The 27,412-nt window shown below is 41.1% G+C and overlaps 1 protein-coding gene across 1 annotated transcript in view; it reads left to right on the plus strand.

Moving 5' to 3' along the window:
• Positions 1–27,412, plus strand: part of adgra2 (adhesion G protein-coupled receptor A2) — a 39,195-nt gene that overhangs the window by 3,299 nt on the left and 8,484 nt on the right. The window contains exons 2-3 of the mRNA XM_020657089.3: positions 16,494–16,565; positions 26,556–26,627. Coding sequence (XP_020512745.2) covers positions 16,494–16,565; positions 26,556–26,627 — 144 coding nt within the window. The remainder of the gene's footprint in view (positions 1–16,493; positions 16,566–26,555; positions 26,628–27,412) is intronic.

Below are 27,412 nucleotides of genomic sequence, written 5' to 3' on the forward strand. Positions count from 1 at the left end.
GATGAAGAATGAAGATGCGGATCTAAGAAGAAGAGACCATGAGGGGAACAAAAAAAGAGAGCAGAGCGAGAGTGAGAGTGAGGATGGAGGAGGGAGAGGAGAAGCTTGGCAGGCGGTTCAGAGGGATGTTCCCCTGGAGACTGAAAACTCCCCAGCCCCTGACTAACAGATCTTTGACACTGGGGTGAGAGGGAGAAGAAGGAGGAGGCAGGGTTCCTCAATACAGCTACATACTCCGTGTCTATATTATTATCAATCTTTTCTGTGTGAAAGAGGAACTTTTGTTATTTTGGGGAAGGAAAAAAAACATGCTTGCTGATGGATGCATAGCACACACACACACACTCAGTGTATAGAAACAGAGTAGTAACTCCTCTGGCTGCTCAGTGTGCTGGCAGCTGTGTTTGTTTTAATATTTTAATGGAGAACAGACAAATGAAGAGGACGTACGGTGGCAGTCTATGTGTGAAAAGTGCTGGTGTTTCATAGCTTGTGGTTTCTACCCGATTCAAAACCGTGCTCCTCCCTTGGCGTATTTTGCTGTCATCATCTTCAGTGACTGATGGCTTCAGCTCAGTGGGTGCCAGCCCGGGCACAGATTCTCTGGGTGGGGGGTCAGCATGCCCGTTCTTGAACGGATGCCCCCTCATCCAAGACAGCTGCAGCGCTACACAGTTGCTGTCTGCACTGCTGCACTAGAGACTTATGTGTCATTGTTGTTAGATGGTGTTCTGGGTGTAAGATAGAAATATTCCCATGAGGTCAGTATTATTTCTATTAGTAAGGGTCAGGGTTGTAAAAGAGCAGTTTTAATAGTAACAGTTTGTACTGGGGAGGAACTGAGGAACCTAGAGCCATATGACACGATTGATATGAGCCTGATACTTCTACACTATAAAGCTACAGCTAGCAGCTTATCAGCTTTTATGTGATTGAAATGATTGTATTTGAAAGGGGAACAAGTTGTGATTTTAATTTTTTTGTAACAAAATTTGCTGTTGATCCCTCAAACTAGTTGTCCTCTTTCTATTCCGGTTGAGTTGGTGGTACTGTATAGTAAACTGGTTTGCTTCCCACCGATAACATAACTCTAAAATAAAAATAAATTCATTCCACTTTCTTTTCAGTTTACAGTGAGAATCATCCAGTCACAAAACAAAGCATGTTTGGGGGGGAAAAGTAACTAATACACAGCAGTAGGGAAAGGAACTGCAACACCAGGCTTCTTTCAAAGCACCAAATTTTCCACTGTTAGCTTAGCTTAAGGCCTGGAAACAAGAGGACATTATTATCCTATATTATCTAAAGCTAACAAAATCTGCCTGCAAACACCTCTCAACCTCAGTAGTTAACTGGCTGTATCTTGTCTGTTAAATAAAAAAAGTTTGTCCCTATTTCCACTCTTTATAGAAAGCTAAACTTGGGTAAATGGGTTCTTGCTGGTGAGCTTCATGTTAAGTGGGATATTATATTGCTCATGCGTCGCTCAGCAGGAATATGAGTGACTTCACAACTTCAAGTTGGCAAATTGCAATTGTGTTTTGTTTAAAACAGAAAGGAGGTATCCAACTGTATCCGACAGTACCGGGAAAGGCTAACTGCCTACTTCTGAAGCTGAAGGCTGGTGTGTGAACTAATGCTGTAAACCTGCACGAACATCTCACAAGAAAACCGTAGCGCTCTGTGAAAATGGGATACGCCACTCCCTCTGTTGAAAGTCATTGTACTATATCTTTGAAACAAATATTTTATGGTGGGAAAGTTACATATTAAAGCTTTTATGAAGTGTGACTTTCAGAGACAGTTTAACTTTATTTAACAAAATCAGTTTGCATTTAAATAAATGAGCTTTGAAGGTGATTATTGGCAGGTTCTGTTCGTGGACAAGACCTAGCTAGCTTTTCCCCCTGATCATTATGTTAAGATAATTGGCTCCTGGATGTAGCTTTATATTTACTGAAACAAAGTTAAAGAAGTATTATTTTTTACAAAAAAGCAATGTCAGATTATATTTTTTAATGGATATCAGAACTCAAATTGTGTTTCGTTGTTGCATTTTTTTAGATGTTGGTTGTAATAATCCTCTTACAAAACATTCAAATGAAACCAGTCTGCCACTGGAAACGTTTGAAGGTTAAATGGGCTTATTTCAGACATACCAGGAGCTTTAGGTCGAGGGGGGGGTCTTGTTTTTGCACTTAACCCCATATTTGTCTGGTTCCTTTGTATTTAATTGAAGCAGTCTGTAATCATTTACTTTACTGGATGACTCCTCTCTGTCTCCATTCACTGAAAGTCAACTCATCCCAGCAGTGTTATCTATTGGCTAGAGTATAAATCTGCATCTCTTTATTCCCCATGTATCCCCTGAGTCACATTGTCAGTTTCTTACTTGTGGCGCATGTGTGGATGGACACCAAAGGGCCAGCAGTTGGTGGTTGGTGTTGGGTCTGTGAGTCAGTGTGTGTTGAGACAGGAGTATGAAGCATCTTAAACAATCGCGTTATCAGTGGAGAGGTTTCAGCAGAGAGCGCGTTGGTCATTTCTGCAGCCAGGGGGTTTATTTATGTGGGGAAAGGTGTTGAGAGGAGGGGGAGCGGGCTCTCCTCCACACATGTTAGGCGGGACCTTGGTCAGCAATAAATCAAAAAAGCAAACAAAAGGCCTGACACTGGATACTCCTGTGCAGCACCTGCCAGTGCCGCACAAGCCCGGGTCTGTAGTGCCCTTGCAGGTCAAGGTAACGTCAACGAAACCGGACAAATCGTTCCTGCTACATGCACTGTAGGCTGTTCAATGATAAATGTGTATTTCACTATCACCTCATTGTGTTTGTTGATTAAAAGGCTGCAATATTTCAAAATCTGGCAGAAACAGAGAGATATGTTGTCAGAGTAATCTCATTCCCCCCAAGTGGCTTTATGTTATTTTAGTTTTTTTCTTCCCCGCGCTCTCTTCTTATCTTACTCCAAAAAATGCCTGACTTTGACTTTTCTCTGCCAGTGCTAACTTCCCACTCCCTGCGTCCGACCACAGCGGCCCCCAAAGTTCCTGCTCGGGGTCGACAGCACACGGATACAGACGGAGATAATGGATGTGTATAGTGGGAATGCCTGTGGCTGCAGTGTGTTAGTGTTTCTGATCTGCTTCTCTTGAGAACTGTTCCATGACAAAAGTGCAAGTCAGCCAGTCGGTTTGGAGAACGCAAAGATAGAGTTTGAGCGCTTTGTAGCTGCTTTTTTGATGGCTCAAAGGTTAAACAAATTTAATCCAAGTATTCTCTTTTTGAGAATACTTGGATTAACATATCTTAATCTATCGATATGTATGATACAATTTAGCTGCTGAGTCAGAGAATGGGGACAAATCAAGAATAAGAAGATTTTCAGACACTGTAAGAACATTAAAGTAGATCAAAACATTTTTCAGAGTTATGTACCATGCTGTCTCTCACGTCCATGTCAGCCCAGGGCTTTAACTCAAAATAAAGCATCATCATTTCTTAAACCAGTTTTAAATAAAAGTTGTCATTGAATGGTTACTTTAAATTGGAAACCTTCATGTATGAAAAAATACAGAGCAGTTCTCAGCTTTGCACTATAATTGTGTTTGGATTTAGTAAACAGCAGTATCAGATTATTGTTGAGAGGACAGATGCCATCTCGTGACATTGAATGAACCACACATCTGGGATTAAATAGGATTGATGCTGTATTTTTCGTTATTTGCTTTCTTATAGAAGTAAAGATTTGGAATGATATTCTTTTGTCTTTGGTGCAGAAGTTTCGGTTTACATTTGCCTCTATGTAGTTCAACTTTATCCGTATACTCACAATGGCTTTGCCAAGCTTTGAATTTTCTTTTACAAAATGTTTATTTGTCTCACCACTATTACCACCTCATTTTATAAGAATCTTTAGACAACTGTGTCTTATACCTGTTTTATTGTATCTCTTTACTTTCTGAAAAACGTTTATATCTTTGACTAGCTGCAAAACATGTTTCAATTTTGCTCTAAATAAAAATGTAAATAAAAAAAAGAAAAAAACATTATCCGTACAATATTTTATTTTTTATTTTCTGACAAGACAAAGATTAGAGTGTAAATAAAATATTAGCCATAACAATATTCTAATATAAAACAGGCAAATCAGGGATTTCCTTACAATTTTTAACCAGTTTGCAAATATTGTTTTAGAAGCTCAGTATAACAATCAGGTGCCAGACAAGGAAGAGACCGAAAAACCACAATCCTACAACAAAAACTGACCTGGAACCAGTGCTGGGCCGCTTTATGTCACTTGATAATCGGGATACGTTTTAGCCACAAAGTTATGGATACACAGTTTCAACAGTTTTGCATTAAAGAGCCACAAAAAACCTGCACCTTGCATCCAAAAGCTTGTCATTTAGCACAACCTTATTAGGTTTTTGCTATCTTTTGTATTTATCTCTCACCATTTCAATCTTGAGTATGCTGTAACATAAAACCACAAGATATTAAAAATCTGCCAGAACAATTCTATCATCAATCACTCCTTCTGTAAATACAAGCTGGTTTACACCCACAATCAAAGGAACAGAAGCATGTTGAAATAAAACTGGAAGCTTTTATTAAATCTTTGTTGATTGAGTAAACCGCTATTTAAAGACACAGTACGGCTGTGCGTTCCTTCAGCTGTAATCCAATCACTCTATGGAAAGCATGTTGGTCTACCATATTGTAATAACACATACTTTATGATTAGTTAATGAACTCTTGCATCGAAACTTATCGACACAAAGTAATAAGGAGTGGGGGGTGACATAAACATTGATTGTGATACCCTGCGGTCACACAGAAAGAAAACAACAACAACAAAACAAAGACACAAGCTTCTCTCGGTTGCCTCTACAGACACGGTGAGAGTATCTGGAGCAGAAAGATTTTTGCCAACTCTTTTGTAAAAACAGCCTGATTTTCCCAGCAGTCTTTGCTCGGGAGGAGAAAACAGAGGCTGGTTATGAGACAGAACAATGAGACAATGTTAGCCAGGCATCCAGCACATTCCTCTCACTGTCTGAAAAGACTAAATCTGCTAAATTGCCTCATTAAAAGTGTAAAAAGACTTTAGACAGCAATTAAACTGACTATTGTGTTTCTGCTCTGCCGCCATAAACTTTCCAGTTTAGTTTGTCTTGACTTGTCTTTGACTCTAAATATTGTAATAAGTTATTGCAGCTTCACAGAAAGGCGGTGGGATTTGAACTCCTGCTCTTTGGCTGTTAATATTCATCACAGCTCCTTGTTTACATCTTCATAGTTCAGCACCAGTAAACTGTGTACAGTTGACAGACACACACTTCAGGGACGGTTCCTGTTAGCCAAAGTCGATGAATTGTCTAATAAGACATCCTACAAGCGGTGGGACCTTCCTATCTTGAGCGGGCCTTGTGTGTGTGTATGTATGTGTGTGTGTGTGTGTGTGTGTGTGTGTGTGTGTGTGTGTGTGTGTTGACCCTTTTGCCTGTGCACACACACATATGGGAAGGGCGTGCACGGCCACAGTTCTCAAAATAGTCTCCAGTACTCCCCTCTCTAATTAGAGACATTTAAAAAACCCAGGTTTTAATTTTGGACTAAAAGCTTGCAGACCACTTATGCACACACACATCAAGTTAAACATACACATTTTCCGTATAAATAAATCTGATAGGTCACACACTTCTGCATCTAAATCTGCACACACACACACACACACACACACACACACACACACACACACACACACACACACACACACACACACACACACACACACACACACACACACACACACACACACACACACAGAGCCACAAACCACAGAGCCTTACTCCTCGGCGCAGGCTGGTAACCCAAGCACAATGCAGTGTGCTCTATAATAAGTGGTTGCAAATATCAAATGCAGGAACACACTCGTGCCTTGAGGCAGGAAAGTATGATAATAAACGAAGCAATGTAAGATTCTCTCCTTTCGATAAATCATCAAACTCATTAATCACTGCAACATGTATGACATGCATCTGATCCAGCCTTTAATGTGGCTTCTCTCCCTGTTTGAATAACTCAATTAAAAATGATTTCACAAAAAAAATATTTTGAATGCAATTACATGAATGTTCCTCTCGGCAAATGGGGCTTGTAGCTTGGCAGCGTTCACTGGTGGCCGCTTCAAGCCCCTCCGGTGGGTCGGGCACAATGGGCACATTCACGTCTTGACATACATTTGCTGCTAAAGTGCTTGTTGTGCTTGAGGGCATTTAGTCTCTCTGTTACATTCAGAGCTGTGACTCCCTGAGGACAGACTCAGGGTGCAGGGGTCACCTGGTACGACTGGTTTAGGTGGCTCTCTGTCTTTTAACGACGAAAGGGTTAAGCTATTTGGGACAGACGCAGGCGCTGAATAGTCAGCACAGTCTGGAGGCCTCTTTTGAAGTACTTATTGTAACAAAGATGACACAGCCAACTCCCAGCCTGAGAGATCGCTCTGTTATGTTCTTCTTTCATCCCTCCTCCCTCCACCTTCCTCTTCTTCTCTGGAAGTGTCCATTAGCAGAGAGAGACTGAGAGGTGAGGGTTTGATTCAGCTGATGCAGCTTTTGAAGCCTGGCACAAATACAACTGTCAACCAGTGTATATGTGCAAGCAGTCGCTGGTTATGTCACCAGTATTGAATCATTTTCATTCCAACCAATGAATTATAATAATCATAATTTACAATGCTATGCACAGCCTGCACAGTAGCAAAATAATCCACAAATATGCACCATATTCATTTTACAGGGTTGGGTGTCCCAGTCTGGCCAATATGAAACTTTTACTATTTTATTTTTTCCAAAGCCCACTAACACACGTTTCCTGAATTACAATTTACTTTTCCCAAAACTATAAACTCGAAAAGAAGCCACACTTCGTCTGGCCAAACCTCAGTCATCTGAGACTAAATTAAACTCTTTATTCAAAACATGTTATCTTCCACCTAAATTAAAGTGCAGATTACTTCCTGCCTTTGGACGACACACAGAAACTGACAAATACACAAAAGCCACCAAAAGAAGGGAAAAATTGCTATCATGGATCCAGAAGAGTCATTATAGTGAAACATTTCTGAGATTCTGAAAATCATTTGGCTTGTCACCATTAGAGTTATGGGGACGGACACACACATTCCAAAGTGGTACAGTAGAAAAGTTGGGGGAACAGAAAGCGATTCCAGAGAAGAGGAGCCTGATAACTGAAGGCTTTACCCCCCATAGTACATTTATAGACTGTAGGTACCACTAGCAGGCCCGCATAAGTACAGGTAAAAACGTTTTCTACAAATTATGATTATATTGTTCAAAATTATATTTATCATCCTTTTTCGGGAATATAAAGTGCAACAGATACGAAAAGCACATGGTTTACACGAACACATAGAGACAATCAATGGAAAAAACATAACAAAAAATAAATCAATCAATCAAACCATATGATTCTTATGTAGCAGTTATATTGAAGACAACAGTATTGGCTTTAAAGGTCTTGTTTGGTTGTACAACAAATGATGCTTTCTGAAAACACAAGTTTTCCTCTGTGTCGATGTGGGTTGAATTCTTTGCAGATTACATTTTTACATGTCAGTAAAAAGCGCTGTTGTAAATCATAAAAACAAGGATTACACTCACGTCATTATTCCTATTACTGTATGTCAAGTCAAGGAACAGATTTGGTTAAAAACATGCACCATCCCAGTAAATGTATGTACCGGTGACACACACACACACACACACACACACACACACACACACACACACACACACGCACACACAAGCCAACACACACATCGTGTGACATGTCATGACCAGGAATTCCAGGCGACTGACGAAGGTCCACACCAATTACTGTTGCAGGTTTGTCCCAACAGGAGCCCCAACACAGCAAGAGGTTGGATGTGTGTGAGTGTGTGTAAATGTACAAAAGTCACAAAAGGTATAGACTGCTACATTGAAACCAATTAGCAATAGCTGTTGCACAGCGCAGCAGTGTCATGCTCTGATTTGTAACTATGTTCAACCTTTCAAGAAGCTGCATACAACTGATCTTTTACCTCTTTAGTCTAATAGCTAAAATATTTATTTGAACTTATTTTAAGTAGGTTCAAATAAATATTTTGGTAACTTATATGTATATTAGTTACCATGGCATTGAGACTTAGCAACCATAACTTCATCCAGTGGTTAGTTAACTACCATTATTAACCCTATAGTCATCTAGTTAACTCTATAGTCATCATGCCATTGGAGAGTGAGGGGTCAGTAAGGGAATCATTAGATTATAAGAGTTATACAGTCTACACCCAATGCTTAGTCATTAGTTGGACAGTTGAACGATTAGTGTTTCCCAGAGCATGACAGGCTCTTTGGACTGCATAGTAGATGACCAGAGTTGAAACAGAAGTGATGAGAACTTGTTGAACGTAGCAAACTCATTGCTTGCTTGTCCCTATCTTAGGTTGGAGGGCAGAATGGGGTAAAATAACCAGTGTACTCATCCATACTGCTAGTTGTCGTCTCTGCAAGGCAATAACAATCCTGACTCCTTTGACTGGCTGACACACAAGTAAATGCACTACTCAGACCAGCAAACTAACAAACCATGTATGGTGAGCGGGAGCTGAGACTTCTTAGAGCCTGTTAATAAGATAAACTGTCACTGAAAGGGACCAGCCCTCAAATTAAGCACAACTATACATCAAACAGCCGAGATACATACAAATGATTTCCTTCTAAATTTGTCATGAATAGCAACCTGCTTTTTGTAGGGTGTGTTGATATAACATTTGTTATGAATGGGCACTGTGCAAATGTAGATTGATTGATTGATTGATTGATTGATTGATTGATTGATTGGTTGAAGATAGACCAAGATTTGTTTGCATCAGGCTTTTTATATGTTGAATGCTGCTGTAAAGTCTGGCATTTTCATATGAGACCTAAAGGGTATTGGAGCCATCCTCATGTGGCCACTTAAAGAACTGCAGTCTTTGTCACCTATGCATTATATTAAATGTTTTGCCTCATATTGCCGCTGGGTTAATATAAGATTCAAACGATCAGCAGGTTAATTTAGCTTGGCTCAAAAATAGGGAGAACTTGGCTGGCTATGGTTTTATGATGCCAACCTACATCTCTATCAAACAATATGTATTCAGTATAGAAAGATATTTCCGTTGACAGTGTAGAAACCCATGTGTAAAAGCACTAAGATAAGAAAATTGTCATTCCTCTTATCTAACTATTGGCTAAAAGTTATGTGTTAAACTATTCCTTTAACTCGAACACTGTTTACTTTTAAAATACAGTACCATCAACATTTGACGTATCATGGAACACAGGTATTGTCTCAGTATTCCTTCTCACTTGTGTGACGTAAGCTCATCATACAGTAACTGTCTCTTAAATGAGTCCAGCTTATCCTTTCGGGGTCAAACTTCAGCATTACGTCGCTTGGTTTTCGATGACTTAGACCCAACATTTGGACCAAGTTCATCCTCGGAAAATCTGCTAACAGCTAAATTCAGTAGTTCACTTTTTAATCCCTCTATTGGTTTAACTAAAAATATTTCTGCTAATCTTCTCTGTCTGTCCTTGTGTGTGTAATGTGTATACAGAGAAATGCTGCTCCTCTGTGAAGTGTCAGTAGGCTATACTTTAAATGCAACTCTGGCAACAGGACACACTCAAATGGAAAGCAAAGAGGGAAAAAGCAGTAAAACACACACTGATGGTTTTGTATAGAGTGTTCTCAGCTGTAACATACACAGTCAAAGTGCTTACACAATGCAGTGCTGTTGGGGTAAAAGTGGATAATCGCGTTGCTTTGAGCAGAATTCAATTACCTCCTCGGAAAATTCCCACAAGCCTAAATTATTATTTCTTTATATACATATTATGAACTTAAGCACTGCTGTGGCACAGACCAGAGTGTGCATTATAGCATCAGCATGCTAATTAAACCAAGCTTAATTCAATAATGACGCACTGAGACTCTCATTGAAAATCACTCTCATTATCTGGCTCCTATTGGTCTCTGAATTAAGACGGGATTTATGGCACGTTACCAATCTCTTTCAAGGGTTCTTGTCTTTCACCTCGCGTGTGGTCCTTGAGGGTAAGAGACCTTTCCAGAGTTAAATGATGTTTACACAGAGGCCTGTTGGGTTGTTTTGACTCTCTTTATTAGGCTGAACCTGTGTATCTCAGTTTCTGTTGGCCTTGGATTGTTGGATAAACTCCTCATGCTGTTTTATCTGCAATGACTAACAACCAGACAGACTGCAGCAGCTTCAGGTGGATGCTGCAGCACTGCTCTGTTTTCAAACTGAAAGAAAACATTACTTATAGTCAAAGATTATAAAAAGTAATGAGAGCAGGAAGCTTAGCCTGCAGATACAATCTTATTAAATCTAAATCCCTCCGTAAGGCTCTTTTTCTGTTTGTGGTTTTCTGTAGAGACCTGCAGCTACACAGAGCTCCCTCTCAGAGTCCAGCATGCATAAATATTTAGAGGGCAATATGAGCCAATCAGAATCTTTTCACTCAAATGTATCTCATTCATGTCTGGGACTGAAGGCCAAACCAGGATGAAGCATTTCCTTTATATTCATCCAACTTTCCATCCAACAAGATTTAAGAGTGTCTGGTAGGGAGACAAGATGAAGCTTAAGGTGCAAAGATATTGACAGCAAACACTCAGGGATAACGGACTGCAAACAGGACATCCTGTTGAGTTTTGTTTTATAGCGCTCTCACTGTGGTCAGAACAGCACATAGAAGGATGTGTTTTCCCTCGCCGTTCCTCTGCACCAGGTTGTGATCTGGAAAGCTGAAAGGACTCCGTTCACAACACTGCACGCCTTCAGCCCCACCACAGAGACGACTCCTCTGTGAAATGATTGGCTGACAATGACCCACAACCAAAAGCAGCTGTAGGAAGCTTGCAGCTTTTGACAGACAGTTACAGTACACACAGGTACACACAGACAAAAATGTACACACACACATCAGGTCCTCTAACGGACCCGAGGCAGTGCTTTACAGTCAGAGGATGAGCAAGTAAATCAGAGAACACTTAGGATTTGCGACATGCTGTCATGCCCATGAGTGGCCCTCAAAGGCTTTGCGGCTTTAGGAAGCAAATTGAGCAAACCAACAAAGTGAGTGGCACGGCGCAGGGAGGAGTTACTGTGGTTTACGAGACAAGTCTCTTTGTATGCTTTTTAGTTCTTCACACTCTGTCACGCAACAAAGACACCCTGAACTCTCACTGAATTACTGCACTTGCTACTGAAACATAAAACATACTAGTAGCAGTTAACATGCATTGTATCTACATTCTGTTTCTGTAAATCCATACTCAGTCCAACTGATGCATGCTCAAAGTTTGTTTTGCTGTTTATTGGTGAAACAAACTTTTGGGGTATTTTTCATGAACTTATAAGAGCAGTTTGGATATTTGACATGTTTAAAGCTTGCAGTATTAAGGGTACCACATCTTAATCATGCCATGTTTCTTTCCTGCCCTCCTGAGTCACTGAATCAGATTCCCTGCTGGCTTGTTGGACCATTTTTAAGGTTTCAATCTTTTTTTCTGTTCATCATCTCTACAGTACAGGGACACAAATATGCTGAAAAGCTCAATTAACTGAAGTCAACTTTCAAGGAAAGAATGTGGTCCATAGTTACTGCAATCAAGTAAATTGTTTACAAATATTTGCAAAGTTGAGCCATTTTGGTCATGTTCAGGGCCAGGTTATTCATCTTGAAATTGCTTGTACAAAAATACACAACTAAAAAAAAAGAAATGCACAAGGTTTTTCTACACATGGTAACCTGCATGAATGAGATTAACTTTCCTCAACCAAAGAGAACATTTAGTATGTTTTAGAGTTTATTATCAGTTCAGGTTGTTCACTGTCTAACTCCACTTAGTTGTCTTTTTTCCACAATATCATTGTCAGACTCCTGTTAATAAAAAACAGAACAGAGCACTAGTTTATCATGCTGCTGCTGTTTTCTGGCCCTGGTTAACCCGTCTATGAGTACAACACACATAAGCCTGACTGGTGTCTGTGTTTCTGTGTGGCTTGCCTCTTTTCATATGACCTCCTGCTCCTCTTTTTGATCTTCATGTAAATAAATTATCAGGAACAACTGAATGAGACTCTGGAGCCTGACGTGGTTCTGTTTTTTCTTCACGAATTAGAGAAGGATCCAATTAGCCCATCTGATATCTTAAAAGGCCTTTGTGGTCTGAAGGGGTTAAGTGAATGAGAGATACCATCCATAGTCTGGACTTAGTTAACAAACTGTTAATGTAACACACAGTTTTGTGTTCTTGAAAGCAGATTATGCCATCTGATCTGTCACTTGAGACGAGGAGACAGAAGCCACTCATGTACAGTAACAAGACATTAGGCCTCTATAAGTAGCCTGGATTTCTATAATGAAGAAGCTACTCATCTTCTCTGGTTGTAAAGCTCTGTTAACCTTTGTATACTGCAGTGATGAAGGATGAACTCCTCGTCTGCCTCAGCTGTCACCTGCTTCTAGACACTGCTGCATCTGTCTGCTAGCCTTGCAGGAAGTGCTCTCTCTGCAACCCCTGACCTCTGAAATCGGGTTCTGAATAAACAGCTAATTGGCTGGGTTTCCTGTTTAGCCTGATGGGACTTTGACTATTTCTGTCTGTTTACAGAGCTCTGCCTCGCTCTCTTTATCTCAGAGTTGTACTCTCTGTATTGTTTATGAAAGAACAATGTTCTTCACTACGACTGTGCTCCAAACATCAGGCTTGTAGGATTATACAGTAGTGACCGGCCTCTGCTACTCCCCTGTGTTCCTGGAAATCTGCCCCTTTTGTTGTCCGTGTGGGTTTCTCTTAGCTCATTTTGTGGGTTTTGTTTGTTTGTAAAAGTCAGCTTTCATGTCCTAGTCTACAAAGTAACAAAGATAATGGAAATATTATGTGTTGAAATATCTTAACTTGAGACAAATGAGAATTATTGTGATGCAATGACTCACATGAATTCGATTTTTTTTTTCAGACATGCATGCTCACAACACATAAATAAACATATCTTAGCAGGTTTAAAGGACATTTTCAAATCATATCTTTTTGATTACATAGAAATGCAAAGATATATTCAGACTTAAAATTCATACACAAACGTGCATGCACAACAAAACCAAACACGTGCTCCTCTGACAAGCAGCTTCTTTTCTGCATTGTAAGCAGAGTCGAATAGGCACTATCTGTATTGAAATTGTCTGTGTTGAATTAAATGGCTTGCTTCTCTGCCAGATGTGACTTTCTCCTCTCCTATCTGCATTGAATTATTCAGGCAGTTCCGGATCTTCTGCAGCTTTCATCTCAGGTCTGCATCCAGTTATAAAAGAAGATACTGTGCTCAGAGTCAGGAGCAAGACCTTAAGATCCAGAAGTCATAGGTTCAAATACAGGCTACACCACGAGAGTACTGACTCTGATCCTCTTGTCTAACATCGACTTAAAAAACCTCCTCTTTAATAACTTTGATTTATTTCCACGACTGTTGATTTGTGAACACGATGGGTTTTTTTCTTCCCAAAGCTGGAAATAAAACTCTGATCTGGGATGATGTCAGCGTCTTAGTGTCCAATTTTGGAGATGATGGTGGATTTTGTGATTTTACTTCAATGACACATTTCTACAGCAAAGCCTGGAAAATGATGATTTGGTTTAAACAGAAAGTGAAACCGTCAGAGAGGTCTCAGATTCCCAATTTTAGTCATTTCCAGTGAAGCGGCGCTCGTTTCTTGATTGTAGTTTAAAAAAGCATTTCCTGTTCCTCAGTTTAGAAAGGAATTGTCGGAAGATTTGAGGATGAGTGAGAATGAGTTGTCTGGGATGAGCAGAGCAGATTTCCTTTCCTTGTTGCTTTCACCTTGTGTTTGTCTTTGAAACATTTTTTCGGTCCTTGTATTGTTGTTATCCGTAAATATAGTGATGTAATTCAGGCCTGTTTGTCTGTGTATACCAAGATTGGATGGTTAAATCTGGTCATTAAGTGAGTTGGAAGGTGCAGAGCTGAAGGCGGTGTTTTTTTTTTTTTGATGTGGCAGGAAACAGGAGGGTGGGTGGTTGTGGGGGGACTGCTGCTGCTGAATCTGTAAATCTAGCAGACTGTTCCTAGTCTGCTCCCACTTTTACAGGCACTCACACAGCTCCAATCTCTCGATTAAAAACACACTTAATGTTGCCCACAGCCCATTAAGCACCATGTGGTAGCAGCGAGGATGATGTGAAGCTAGGGTGTGTTAATGATGACGGGCTGTAGCCTGAGCTCCCGTTGAGGCGACGTGGGCTGGTCTTTGGAGTCAGAGGGCCAGACATGGAGGGTATTGAAGTACATTGAATCTTGTGTCCATGTAATTTTGTTCTATACAGCAAACCTGTCAGGGGATCTAAGTCTTGATCGAAAAGGCATCTGGACTTGGTAATAATTCTTGAAGATATTTCACATTTCACAGAAGGCTCTGAGAGGTGAAAGCGAATATATTGGCTAACTCTTGTCAAATGTCTTTGTAGTTTTTATTTTACAATATGGGATGCACACGCATAGTTTTGTATGATATCAAGGTTTTGTTTTAAAAGCTTATTCATCCAGCTTAAACTCCGTCCTCACGTGCACCTTACAGTTGCTCCATCACACTTACTTCATTTGAAGAAACATCGCTTCATAAATGGTAAAAGAGTAAGCCAAAAGAAAATCAAAAAAACACTAAACATGGTGTGTTTGGGTTTGTAAAACAAAGCTAAAAACAGATGAATGGATGGTGTTTCTTAACATGTCACTATAAGAAAAGTCGCTTTTCAACCAGTGAAGCATGTGCAGTAGTGAAAAGGCAAAGAAATGGTCATTGAAGAGAAATGAAAAGCAGAATATAACTGTCATTTCTAGGTGACAGTTTTAAGCCTTTTTGACCTCTGACCACACCCAGCAGTGATGTAACGGGTCCTAGAGTACACTTTTCACCACTGCAGCAAGGCAAGAAATGAAACCGTTGTAAGTCCGAAGAGAACTTCAGGGAGTATTTTCTTTCTCTGCGTTATATTTTCAGTGTAGTTTTTTATTTAACCTGTGGACAGAGCAGGTTGATTAGCTGATTGTAGTCTGCTAAGCAGGGCTTGACATCTGCTTGCTCTAGCCCCCCATTTTGCATGCAGGCATAATATGGAATTGTGTTTCTTTGCCAGCTTTGCAAGTACAAATCAAGTAGAAACCTCCAGCCAATGCTGAAGTGCAAAAAAACGGCAGTGACTTAAGTTTCCACTTAAGGTTGACTAAAAAAAACAGGGTATCCCCTCTGAGTCCATGTTAATATGTCAATTTAACAGTAGATATAACTATGTTTACAGCCTTGTGAAAAAAATGGTTATGTTGTCTGAAGCTCATTTCGTTAAACTGTTGGGGCGTGGTGTTTGAAGGAGCAGGGGGGATTAGGACAGAGCCTTAAGGAGATGTTACTTTTCAAACTTGCTAACTTTCCAGAATTACCAACCCTGCTTTAAAATTATCGTCTTTATTGTGTTATTTTGACCGTTTGGAATATGCTACATGATATGCTTGATGGGCATGTTTCAGCAGCAAAAATATTCATTTGGCCTGCCTCAACTCCAACATTTTGCCTGCTTCTTGATTGGCTGGATTTCAGTTAGAGTCTGCATTTCCAATAATGACCGCCGTCGTTGGGCTTCATAACACCTCTCCAGAATCCAATGGGTGACATACAGTAACTGAGACCAGGAACAAGTTTTGTACAGTCTACAAATAAGTATAATTTTTAATGAAAAAAGGTCGGACTATTCCTTTAAAATCTTATACAGACAAGTATCTGTCGAGTGGCCAGTCCCTCAGAGCAAAGTCATTACCCTAAATATCCATTTCCCATGATTCCCTCTCAGACAAAACATTCTCAACCTCACTTCCATTACTGTATGTCCTAAGGTCCTCTGCCCTCTGGTCTGATAAGACATTGTTGGCTAGTGGAGAGAGGACTAATTAACATGGCCTGTGCCGCCATTTGTTTGATGTGGAAAGACATCCTTTTGATGTAAAAATGTATGAGGAATGATCAGCAAGATTACAGCTTCCCTCCAAATCTTGATGCCCTTCTCCGTATTTGATAGAAATTGGAAACATCTTAAACTAACTTTTATGGTCAGATTAATCTCCTGACTGCAACGCCAAGTGGACATTTTGAGTTCACTCTCATCTTCCCCTTGTGATGCTTTCACCCAGCATTTTGTTAAAGCTGAAATATTCCTCGGCAGTAAAGCTGAAGTCCAAGATAATCCTATTGCATATCTAAATTTAGCTTCATGGTTTTTATTGATTATTTTTGCAGAGGAACATTTCTAACAATGCTTTTATGTGTTTTTTTAACAGGATACTGAGCCACAACAAAATCAGAGTCCTGAAAAATGGATCCTTCAGTGGACTTTTTGCTTTGGAAAAAATGTGAGTAGTGAACTGTTTATTATCCTATTATTACACTTCTGCATTGTCATGGGTGATCTACATGCTGCATCTATTCGTGAGCAGTTATTTTAGTTTGCCTCAGAGTCTGTATTGGAAAACAGACAGGAAATCATTGAGATCTGAGCAGCTCTGTGAACTTCTATCCAGTCATGGGCTTCGGTCCAGCAGGGAGTATGATACACTCAGACTGGCTATCAAAGAGTTATGTTGAAAAGTTCACATAATAACTCTTTAGCCCGTCATTATCAGGTAAGCCTCCACTCTACTGGACAAGATAAGAGAGGAAGAGGTGTGTGCTGGCAGCTTTGCCTGTTGCTAACAGAGAGTCTACTCTTGACCTTCTTGGTAGCAGCATTACCTTTATAAAGGAGTGTTACACAGCTGATAGACAGGAAAATATCTGGGGAGAAAAAAAGAATGGTAGTTTACAAGTGACAATGCAAAAAAAGCATGGTTTAAAAAGCTTTTATTCTGTTTTTGTAGTGTTTTATAATTGACGTGTTTAATACTGTAAGGTAGCACTTTCATTGAAAGCGCCTTAAAATTAAATGTATTATTGTTAATATATTATCATGGCGGCTAGCAGCCCTAGCAGTATGGCTGAATGGCCCATGCTAAAATATGCTATGTCAACAACTAATGCATGGATTGCTAGACAATATGATATAGCATAAAATAAATAGGAATAAAATAAGACAAAAACCTGAATATGAGCAGTTACAAGATCAGTATTTCAACAGGTGAGTCAGGCAGTGTTATCATGAGAATGTTAGGATGCTAATCTTAGTTTGTGTAGAGTCCCAAAAAGAAGAAATTGCTTTGTTAATACAGAAGCTAACTTAAGTTTGACTTGTTGGATTGAAAAGAAGATTAGCTTGCAGCATGCAAAGAAAGTTAATGATGTTTCTTGGTCCACACAACATTTTATAAGACTCAATACTAGCTGAAGCTGCAACAGGCTAGCACTCCTGGATTTTGACCACTCTGGTGTGAAAATTACATCTAGTGTCTGTTTTTCCCACCAGAAGGTGTTCAGTTTAACAGAGCATGCCAGTAAAGCTTTATAGCATCCTGGTAGCTAACATCACACATGGCACAGCTTCGGTTTGGATACTGTAGTCTGGTAGACATACTTGTTTTGCGGGAGGGACGGGTATTTTGAAGGTATATTAGTTCCACATGCCACTTGGCGCTGCCACCCATGAAGCTAACTAGGTTCTTAAAAATGTCGAAAGAAAGAAAAATATGGTAATTTGCTGCAGTTGTTAGCTTGTTAGTAGCTACCTTCTGGAGCTCACACCAGACGAGCCAGCTGAGAGCAAAAGCCAAAATTTGCTGAATTGCTGGTTTTATGTCTGGTATGTGAACGCCCTGGGTAGATAATTCATTAGTCCTCAGTTCTCACCTCAACTTTTTGTACCAAAGATGCTCATAAACCTGTTGACAGGAAGATACCTTATACAGAACTTGTTAATAAAACTACTTTGAAGAAAGCACTTAGTAAAAACCAAGGTCCTATGAATAGGAACTTCCTGGGAGAATAAATAAAAACGAAATAAAGCCAAAGCAGACCTGTAGCTAGAAGCTTTTGATGTAAAAAGAGCCAATGTTGCTTGTTTTTGTAAGTGGAGACAAGGTTCCCTGTAGCGCCCTGGGGTCGGTGGGTCGGGTAACCTGAGCTCACCAACTAGCTGGCCCTTGTAGCTGCAGAAGTGATAAAACTAGCAGGGGGCAACAGGGTGGAGCTTTCCTGGATGTTCATAACTGAAAGACCTGGAAGAAAGACAAAAATTATACAGACAAACCAACACACACACACACACACTATGCTCTACTTAGAGAGGGATGTGGGCGTCTGGTGTAAAGAGAGGACATAACGTAAATCATGCAGGCCTCATTTCACTCCTCTGCCTCAACCTCCGCTGGCTCTCTGACACACAGCGGTGGAGGTCTGCTCACTCACGCTGACGTCTTCAACCTTTAATTGAGCCTTACACAGCTTATAATTACATCTGAGATCATGGTTAAAATTGCTGTCTGATGTGAAAAATGCAATACAGGAAATTCACAGTTATGGAGGGGTTTGAAGGTAAAGAAAACAGAAGTGAGTTTACAGTAAAGGTTTTTAGTTTTTGCCTCTGTTAGGTTGCAATTTCAGTTTTTGTTTTGTCTTGTTAGCCTGCGATCTGTCTCCAGGTCGTCTCATTGTTTCCAGTGTGTCGTCTACATGTGCTTGTCATTTGCAGCAGTAGTGAGCAGTTACTCATATTCTGTGGTCAGTGCTGTAATCAAAGGCCAGCCCACTAGGGCTGAGTAAACACACATCAGGGAATTACACTGCATTTCTTCCCCTATGTGCCGAGGATAAACACTGCTCCCTGGCTGCACACATACACTCTCACTCTCCGTCTGTCCTCTTTCTGTGGACCGTAACTTAGAGTGTGTTTCCTACTATGGGCACCTTCGTTCCTTGTCCCGTCATTTCCAGGTCTGGTAACTGTCTTTGCAGACACACTCTCACAACCACAGACATCTATTCAGCAACGAATGCAGTCTGATCTACTGTTGTTTGTTGGAGAATAAAACTCCCACCCTCCTCCAGGCCTGGGCCAGACAGTGCAGCAATCTACACAGTTAGCCCTTTCATTGGGACAAACCTCCTCAAAGCCACTGTTGCCTTCATAACCTGCCAAACCACCCAAGTGCAGAGGAGCAATTTAGCCTTGTTTGTTTTGCCCTTTTACTGGACTTCTGTGTTTCTGCTGCTCTTTAAAATGGGCTTTACCATCCAATAGCTACATTTAGATCTTGGAATAATTATTTTCATTCCAGCTCTTTTGGATACAACACAAGTTGAATCATACCTGGCTTTATGCAAAAAAAGACACCTTTAAGGCCTTCTATACTGCACTTGTGCACCTATTTGAGCACCTCCACCTCTGTTCTTGCCCTTTCTAATGGGAGCTGACACTGGCAGCCCAACTAACGAGCGGGGACCTCTATGAGTTGCGGACAGTTCCCAGCAGCCTGTCCTGCGCTGATTTGAGGCAAGGTAATGAGAATAATGAGCAAAGAGGGCTGAGGCAGTCTGGCTCTTGTCCAGCGGGGCCCCACTGCACCATGGGACACAGGACAGGCAGGCAGGCAGGCAGGGCACAAGGGGCCCTCATTACCAGGTCTGCTCGCCCTACAGGGAGAGAGAGAGCAGAAAGGGGAGAGCATAGGGCAGCGATGATGATGGATGAGGGAGCAGCAGGGTGCTTGCATTGGACAGGTCTGATAGGCAGGAGTGTGGCTGCAGTTGGAGGCTCAAGGTGTTGGCAGCATGACAGACTTTGCCATCAAGATAGCCTAAAAGGATCGCCACAGTACCTGATAATACAGTTGTGCCTCCAATATTGCCTAAAATAAGGTAATATTGGTGCGAATGCAAGTCAATGCAACGATTCCAAAACAATAAGCCCCCAAAAAGTCAATTAGTTTCAGGTAATTATCTTTTGATCATGACTAAAAACTACAGTGTCATGCTTGCAGAGAATGTAATGTTAGTCAAAGGTAACAAAATGTCAACAATAATTTTTTTTAAATCAATATTATTAAAGTTTTCTTATTGCACAGTATTCGAAAATTTAAAAAAGGTTTGTAGAGGTAAGAAGTATCCAGAAAAGGGCTCTACATGAAATGAATGTACTTTTGTTGTGCTAAATACTAAAGTATGCAGAGGAAATATCATTCAGGCTGATTTATGTTTGTATAGCAGCAAGAATTAAAGGAAGTTTGGGCTGAAACCTGTGACCAATAACTCATGAAGGGCGTCAGAATGTGCACATGTTTTGGCAAAATGTCTGAGTGATAGAAAACACATACACTATTACCACATTGTGATTAAAATAGGTAATCTCAATGCGTTACTTTTTGACTTGATAATATCTGTTTACAGAAAAAGAGGGCGCTGGGCAGCTAAGCCTGAGTCTGAACCTCAATGAAGCCAACCTTGAAATCTCCGCTGCCATTCTGAGCAGCTAGGGTTAGGAAGTAGTCCAACTTAAACAACTTTACCATCTGACACAGGGGAAGTGGAGCTGCGATGGCTAAAGATGGTATGATGGCTGCAGAGAGAGAGAGGGAACGAGAGGAAGAAGGAGGGAGGGGGAATGAAAGAAAGCACTCTCCTGCAGTTTGTCTTATATAAATCGGAGGTTGTTTTTCTTGGTGGGAGATTAACAATATTTCCACACAGGCTAAGCAAATTATTCTGAGGAGTGGAAACAAAGCAGAGGTGGGCAGCACTTGAACATGTAAAAACAGTGGAGAAATGTATTAGCATGGCACGGAGCCCTCCAGTCTAGACCAATTTGGGTAAGACAAGGTTCAGATTGTAGCAGCCAGCTGTGGAGGTGGCAAATTGCAGAAAGATTATCATGTGTGTGTCTATTTTTCCCCGCACACGCCATCAAGTGCCCCCCCCCCCCCCCCCCGTTACGGTCACCTAATGAGAGAGCATGACATGAAGGGGTGGAGGGGGTTAGTAAAGGGTTAAGCGTGCTGGAGAGTGGAAACAGAAAGGGGGGTGCTGCCGGAGTTGATAGACTCCAGATGTGTCTTTCAGATAAACTGAAGGAACGGGGTGTGTTTGTATTGCAAGCCTAGCTCAGTCATGGCTCTGGGGGTTTATTGAAACAGCGAGTGAGCCCCTTATAAGCCCATTACCAAATCGTACGCTTTATACACCGGTAACTCTCTTGCACACTCATTCGGCAAACTTGATATGGTTTCAATAGCAGAGGAACTTGAGCTTTCTCTGGGTTAACTTCCCCCCACTTCCGTCTGTGTTCCTTCTTTATTTTTGCATCTCCCCTCTCCTGGATCTCTCTCTCTGTTTCTCCTCCTACCCCACTCTGTACATGCTGTAGTCCACCTACTGGTTTAAAACCTAATCTCAGACATGAGCCCCTATTCATCGATCATTTGAATGAAAGTCTTTCGTTCTGTTTTCCTCCCATTCATTTTGTGTCCATTATTTCAATCCCATGTCTGTATTACGTCAACTTATTTTTTCGTACAGAACGTCCATGTGACTTTGGAGATTTTTGGGACTTTCAATCAAATATATTATCAACAAGAAAATTATAAATAAAAGTAATGGTTTATGAATGTTATCAAGATAAGAAAATATTTTTTACTGCATTTTCTGTGCCTATCTGTCTTGTCTTCCCCTGATAAACCTCATCATTGAACTGTCATATAAATATAAAAAATCTACTTTATGTCTTACCGATACTGTAAATTGATCCTCTTTTTTTATGACTGCAGGGCATACTACAGATCTTATAAAACCCACAGAGATGCCAAACCGGGCATCGCCTCTTTCGCTCCAAAAGCCAGAACTTAAGTCAATAACAGTCTGTGGTTCCAGAGTTTTCCATGGTGGAACGATCTCCAGCTCTATAATCATCATAGGTCATTTAACACTTTAAATAAAAGTGTACATTGCTATTTCTGTAAATGCTGCTGGCAGCTTCAAAGGTTTAGAAACACTGTCAGTCATTAGAAAACATAAAAAATTATATAGTCATGGCAGTTAATGGGCAAGTGGTGATTGATAAAGTATGAGAGGAAATGTTTCTTTGTGTGTTTCTTTTATGTAACAAGAAATGTCTATCTTTGCCCCTTTACCTTTATTGCTGCAGCAAAACAACTTGTTTCCAGTTAAACACTGACAAAGGGTTGATTAGGTATCCAATCTGAGAGGAACCAGAAAAAAAATAAAGAAAATAATCTGGGGAAGGGGCAGCAAAGCAGGAAATTAGCAGAAAAACAAGAGCTCTGCAGATCCCGGTTTCCTGTTTTGGGGGGAAGGCAGGAGTACGTTTGGGGCCGGCGTTACAGAGCCCCCATTGTGAGCAAGTGTGTTGAGGAGTAGGGAGGTGGGGTCTGCGGGGCCATACACAGGGACGATTCTGCTCAGCACTGAAACCCCTAACCCACCTGCCCCTCCTTACAGGGGAAAGCTAGCTAGTAAAAAAAAGGGAGAAAAAGGAAACTGTAAAAATAAACGAGGGCCTCTGCTCGAGACGCCAACCAGACAGGAAATGACACGCGGCACAAAAATGGTCTCCAATGACCTTTGTCGGGAGCCGAGGTGCCAGCGGCCCCCTTTTCCTTTCTGTTTCTAACATACCTTTGAACCATCTGTGGACTTGTATGTTTTATTTCTTATATTGCTTTGCATCAAGAGATAAATCAGACTGAGTTGGCCTTGTAGTGCCATGTCTTTCCATTAAAAAATTCCAGGAACAGGAAATTCTTGATTCTAGTCTGGCGATAATGAGTGGCCATTCCCTGGCTTCAGTCATTTTCCCAGCTCCCTCCGGGGCCAGGGCCTAAACAATGTCAGTGGAGCACTCCAGACCCAGCCGCTGTGCTCCTGATAATGGACCACTCCATGTCTGGAGCGCTTTACAGACCATGTCTTCATTATTACCCTTCTGCTAAGCACTTCCCTCCTCTCAAGTCTGCATGGGGCCCAGGTGCTCATCCCTCATATCTGCAGAGAAATGACCCTCCAGATTGGCAGTGCAACATCCCCATTGATTGGGAGGAGTTTTTAGGGAGAAAAGACTTTCTTAATGGCAGTCGCTGGTGTTAAACCCCCCCTGCAAGAGACAATGGCCCCTCCTGGGCTGGGAGTGAGCTTGAGTCTGTCACACAGGCCTCATGTGGAGAAGGGGAGAAAGCAGTGCACTCTCAAGGTTACAAAGCATAACTCAAAGACACAACAATAATGTGTCACCACCAATCGTGTAGCTTGTAGAAGAAGTACAAGGTGCAGCTGATGGTAATGAAATAGTCATAGCTACAAGTCCACCTCCTAACCTTTGTTACTCTGATATTTCCATGCTCATGCCCTCTTTGAAGTATTTCTTGTCACGGCTCTGATCCTCTGGCTCGGTGACAGCTGATGTCATCGGTGTGAAGGCTGCTGAGCTGTGAAGCTGTTGTCAGGCCGGGCCCTGTCTCCTCCAGAGGGCACACACACAAGTCATCGCCAGAGTGTGAGCCCTGCTGTTCAAACTGAGGGTTTTCAATAAAGTTGGAAATAAATTTGAGAGGCTTTGCAAGTGGCAAGGGGCTGCAGTAGAGATTTAGCAGGGATTATGGGGCTGAACATTAAGGGTACAGTGGGGCTAAGTGCCCACCTCATGGTCTGTTGGCTGTGGCGAGCTACACCACATTCCCCAGCTTGGTGATAAGAGAATGTAGCAGACGTAATGGACTGTCTATACTCTTCAAGCCAAAGCCAACTCCAACTCCAAAAATGTACAAAATGTACTCCAAAACAGATTATAAGAGACATAAGACAAATATAAGACATATAAGACAAATCCAGGAAACGCTCATGTTTGATTTGCATTTTTCTATCGCTCAAGACCATTTTACTCACACTGAGCAAACGTTTAATCTTCATTCATGTGTTTGGGGTGCTTATAATCCAGATCAAATCTCTGCAGCTCATTAGGTGTCAAGATATTGGTTATTCTAAGTCTTCAACAAAAAATTTGGCAGCCCTACACAATGTCTTCTAAAAATAGCTCGACAAATGGCTGTGTGCTTGTGCATGCACTTTTGTGCACTGTTGGTGAAGTTATTTTAAAAGCATACTGTAGCTTTGAAAGACAGCAGTTGAACTGCAGCTGTTACCATAGAAATTTGGTTTACTAAAGATACTTATCAAAAAGGGTTTAAAGCTACTACTCAAAAACACTGAGTCCATCAGTCAGACACCTTTCACAAACTGCTGTCCATTTTGATAATATCACCAAACCAGACTACCGCCTTACTTCAAATAGTATAGAACTTTCCTTATAATGATAATAATAATGTCCTTTTTTGTCCAACTACTTGAATCACTATGCAATTAAAAATGTAGTTGATGGAGCAACAAGATACTAAAAAATATAGTTTGACTACTTGATGAATAAGCACTCTGGACAAAGACAGCTAATAGAAGAAATTTGTAAGTAAGTTTGCTATCTAGTAAAAGAACAGACGGGAGGGAGAGGTGGTCATCAGAGAGAGGAAACAGAAGGCTGTGCCTCGCCTTTCATCGTCACACTAATGAGCCTTGCAACACATAGACAAGAAACGGAAGTGCATGGGCCCCCCCACCCACCCCGCCATGGTCACATCATCAACAAATCATTTACTACTACTAACACATAGGCACAATACAATTAGGGAATACATTCTGACCAATAATGCTTTGTTTTTTGTCAATTTTTGTTTTCTCTCAAACATGCAGCATCATTCTTATTTTTTCAATAGATTTTACGTTTTTTTAGTACAAAGCACTTTTTTACCTCTTAGTCAGAATCATAAAGGTGGAAACATACCCACCATTGAAAAAAGCTGTGAACTTGTTGCAAAGTGTTCAGTCTAACAAGCTGGCACACACTCAAAGATCTCTGCTGTGCTGTCCAAGACTGTCTACTTTGAGACAAACACTACAGACCTCCGCCTCTTGGTCCAGGGCCAGCGACTTCTGCTCCATCATTATAACCTGTCTCCTGTCTATAATCCAGAAATGAGCGATGGCTTAGCAGAGCTTGGACCGAAGGAAAAACCCCTGATCTCTGCCTCTATCCAGGCCATACCACATGGTATAATTTTTCTCAGGAAGCCATTTTCTAAAACTTTTTTATTGCCCAAGTTTTATCAAAATAGCACATCTCTTGGAAAGCGGATAGCACAATGGTTCAGAGATGCCTGAGGTTGAACATGGTGTGAGGCAGCGCGGTCGAGAGCAGCGATGACAGATAATCTGTGTGGAAAAAAGGACCAGAAAAATCCCCTGAGGTCTGCCTACCACAGTGACATCTTGGATAGAAGTGAGGTCGACAAAAATGCAGCTTTGGTGTTTATGCTTTTGAGCTCCTGTAAGGAAATCCTCTATGGATGGTCCAGTGGGAGCAGAAATGTTTTATATAGGAGCATAGATCCTGTTTCTAACCACATTAGCCATGTCCTTCAGATAACCATCCCACTCTTGACCTGCTTTAACCCCACTATTCCCGCCCGACTAATAAAAAAAGTTTTTAATTTTAAAATGTAATGCAGATGGAGAAGAGCATCTGGCTGAAGTGTTTAACAAATGGATGTGTGTACTGTATGAGTGAGTGGGGAGTGAAGTGTTACAAGGAAGTTCGATCTTGAAATGACCTTAAGGAATTCATATTTATGATTTTTAAGATTATCACCAGAATGAAAAAATGAGAGAAGCTTTGCTAGCAGTTTTGAATTCCTCTAATATTTTCTTTGGTCAAGAATCTGCATCTTGCTAACCTCAAGCCCAGGTGGCTGATGGGATAAGATTTCCTATCTGTGTGCAGAAACACCCTACTGTGTCCCACTGGAGGAGCTAGGGCTAAAGAAACATTTCTCCATCCCTTCCTTTTATAGTCAAAGAAACACTCAGTGTTGAGGAAATGGCTTAACATAAATGAAAACATGCTGACTGGTTATCTTTCTAAGTTTTAGATTCAGACATTAACACCTCTGTTATGTGTGTTCGTCAAATATGAAGCTAAAGCTAGCAGCAGATGTGCTTATCTCTAGAACTGGAAAGAGGGGAAACGGATAACATGGCTCATTCAAAAGTTAACAAAATCAGACTCTCAGGGATTAACACAACTTTGTTTTTTTTTTATCTCCACACAAACCGTGAGAAAAAAAAGAATAACTTGTTGTTTAACGGGGGGGGGCTATTCAACAGAGTAGCTAGTAGCACTAAGCAGCAACTTAGCTGGCTTTAGCTTTCAGTTACCATAAAACCTGAGTGGTGTTGATATTCTCATCAACCTCTGGACAAGAAAAAGTGAAACAGTATATTTAGAACTAGTTATTAAGGACATGCCAACTTTATTCCTGCATTTTTTTTCCTCATTGACTTAATATTTTCTGTCTCCACAGGGACCTCAAGCACAACTTAATCAGCACCATCATGCCCGGGGCCTTCCAGGGCCTGTCTGAGCTTCGGAAACTGTAAGTAGACGTTAACATGATTCACATTCCTTTGGTATAAAGAGCGGCAAACATATTAATAGACATTTGTAAACACAGGCGTGGACATTTTGAATTTCATTTTTTGGTCTCTGAAGTCAGAGAATAGGTTTTTGATGAGGCTGCTTTATTTGCCAGAAGATATACCAGGAAGCAGACCCACATATCCCCTGACGGTTATAGTGGATTCAATTTTGGCAAGTCATATTCAATGTTGTATTGAATTCCTGGTAAGCTCCTTCACCAAGTTTTCTGCCGATCTTGCAGGGGTCTTGTGATGTCATCTCTTATGCACCTACTGCACTACTGTTAAAACTTCAGGGCCAAGCAGAGGCTCCTCACCAACATTGAATGTAGGATGGCTGTTAGCGGCTAACTCGTTGTGGTTTTGGACTTTGGCGTCTGGTTGTGGCGTTGGTTGGAGTTAGTCGTCCGTGCTGCCCCGCTTGACTCCCTGTCCCTCCTCCCCCTTCTTGTGTTTTCCCTGCGAGGTCTGGGGCTTCTCAAAACAAACAGGGGGAGATAAACACATGCTCTGGACGGCTCTCTGCTGGGTAGTGTCAGAGGTGCAACAGAGCAGATCCCTTTCTGGCTGCAGCTATACATCACACTCAGAGTTGGACGGTAGAACAGGGGCCCTGTGTTTACCCCTTTGCTGATAAACCTTCACTGGTGTCCCGTAGAGGAGATAAGGGAAAGTGTTAGGGACTGTGGGCATGCTTATTTAGATGTTTAACTGTCTGCGCTTTCTATTTGTAGAATGTAAA

Source organism: Labrus bergylta, chromosome 2 (genome assembly GCF_963930695.1).
Source record: "Labrus bergylta chromosome 2, fLabBer1.1, whole genome shotgun sequence".
Taxonomy (NCBI): Eukaryota; Metazoa; Chordata; class Actinopteri; order Labriformes; family Labridae; genus Labrus; species Labrus bergylta.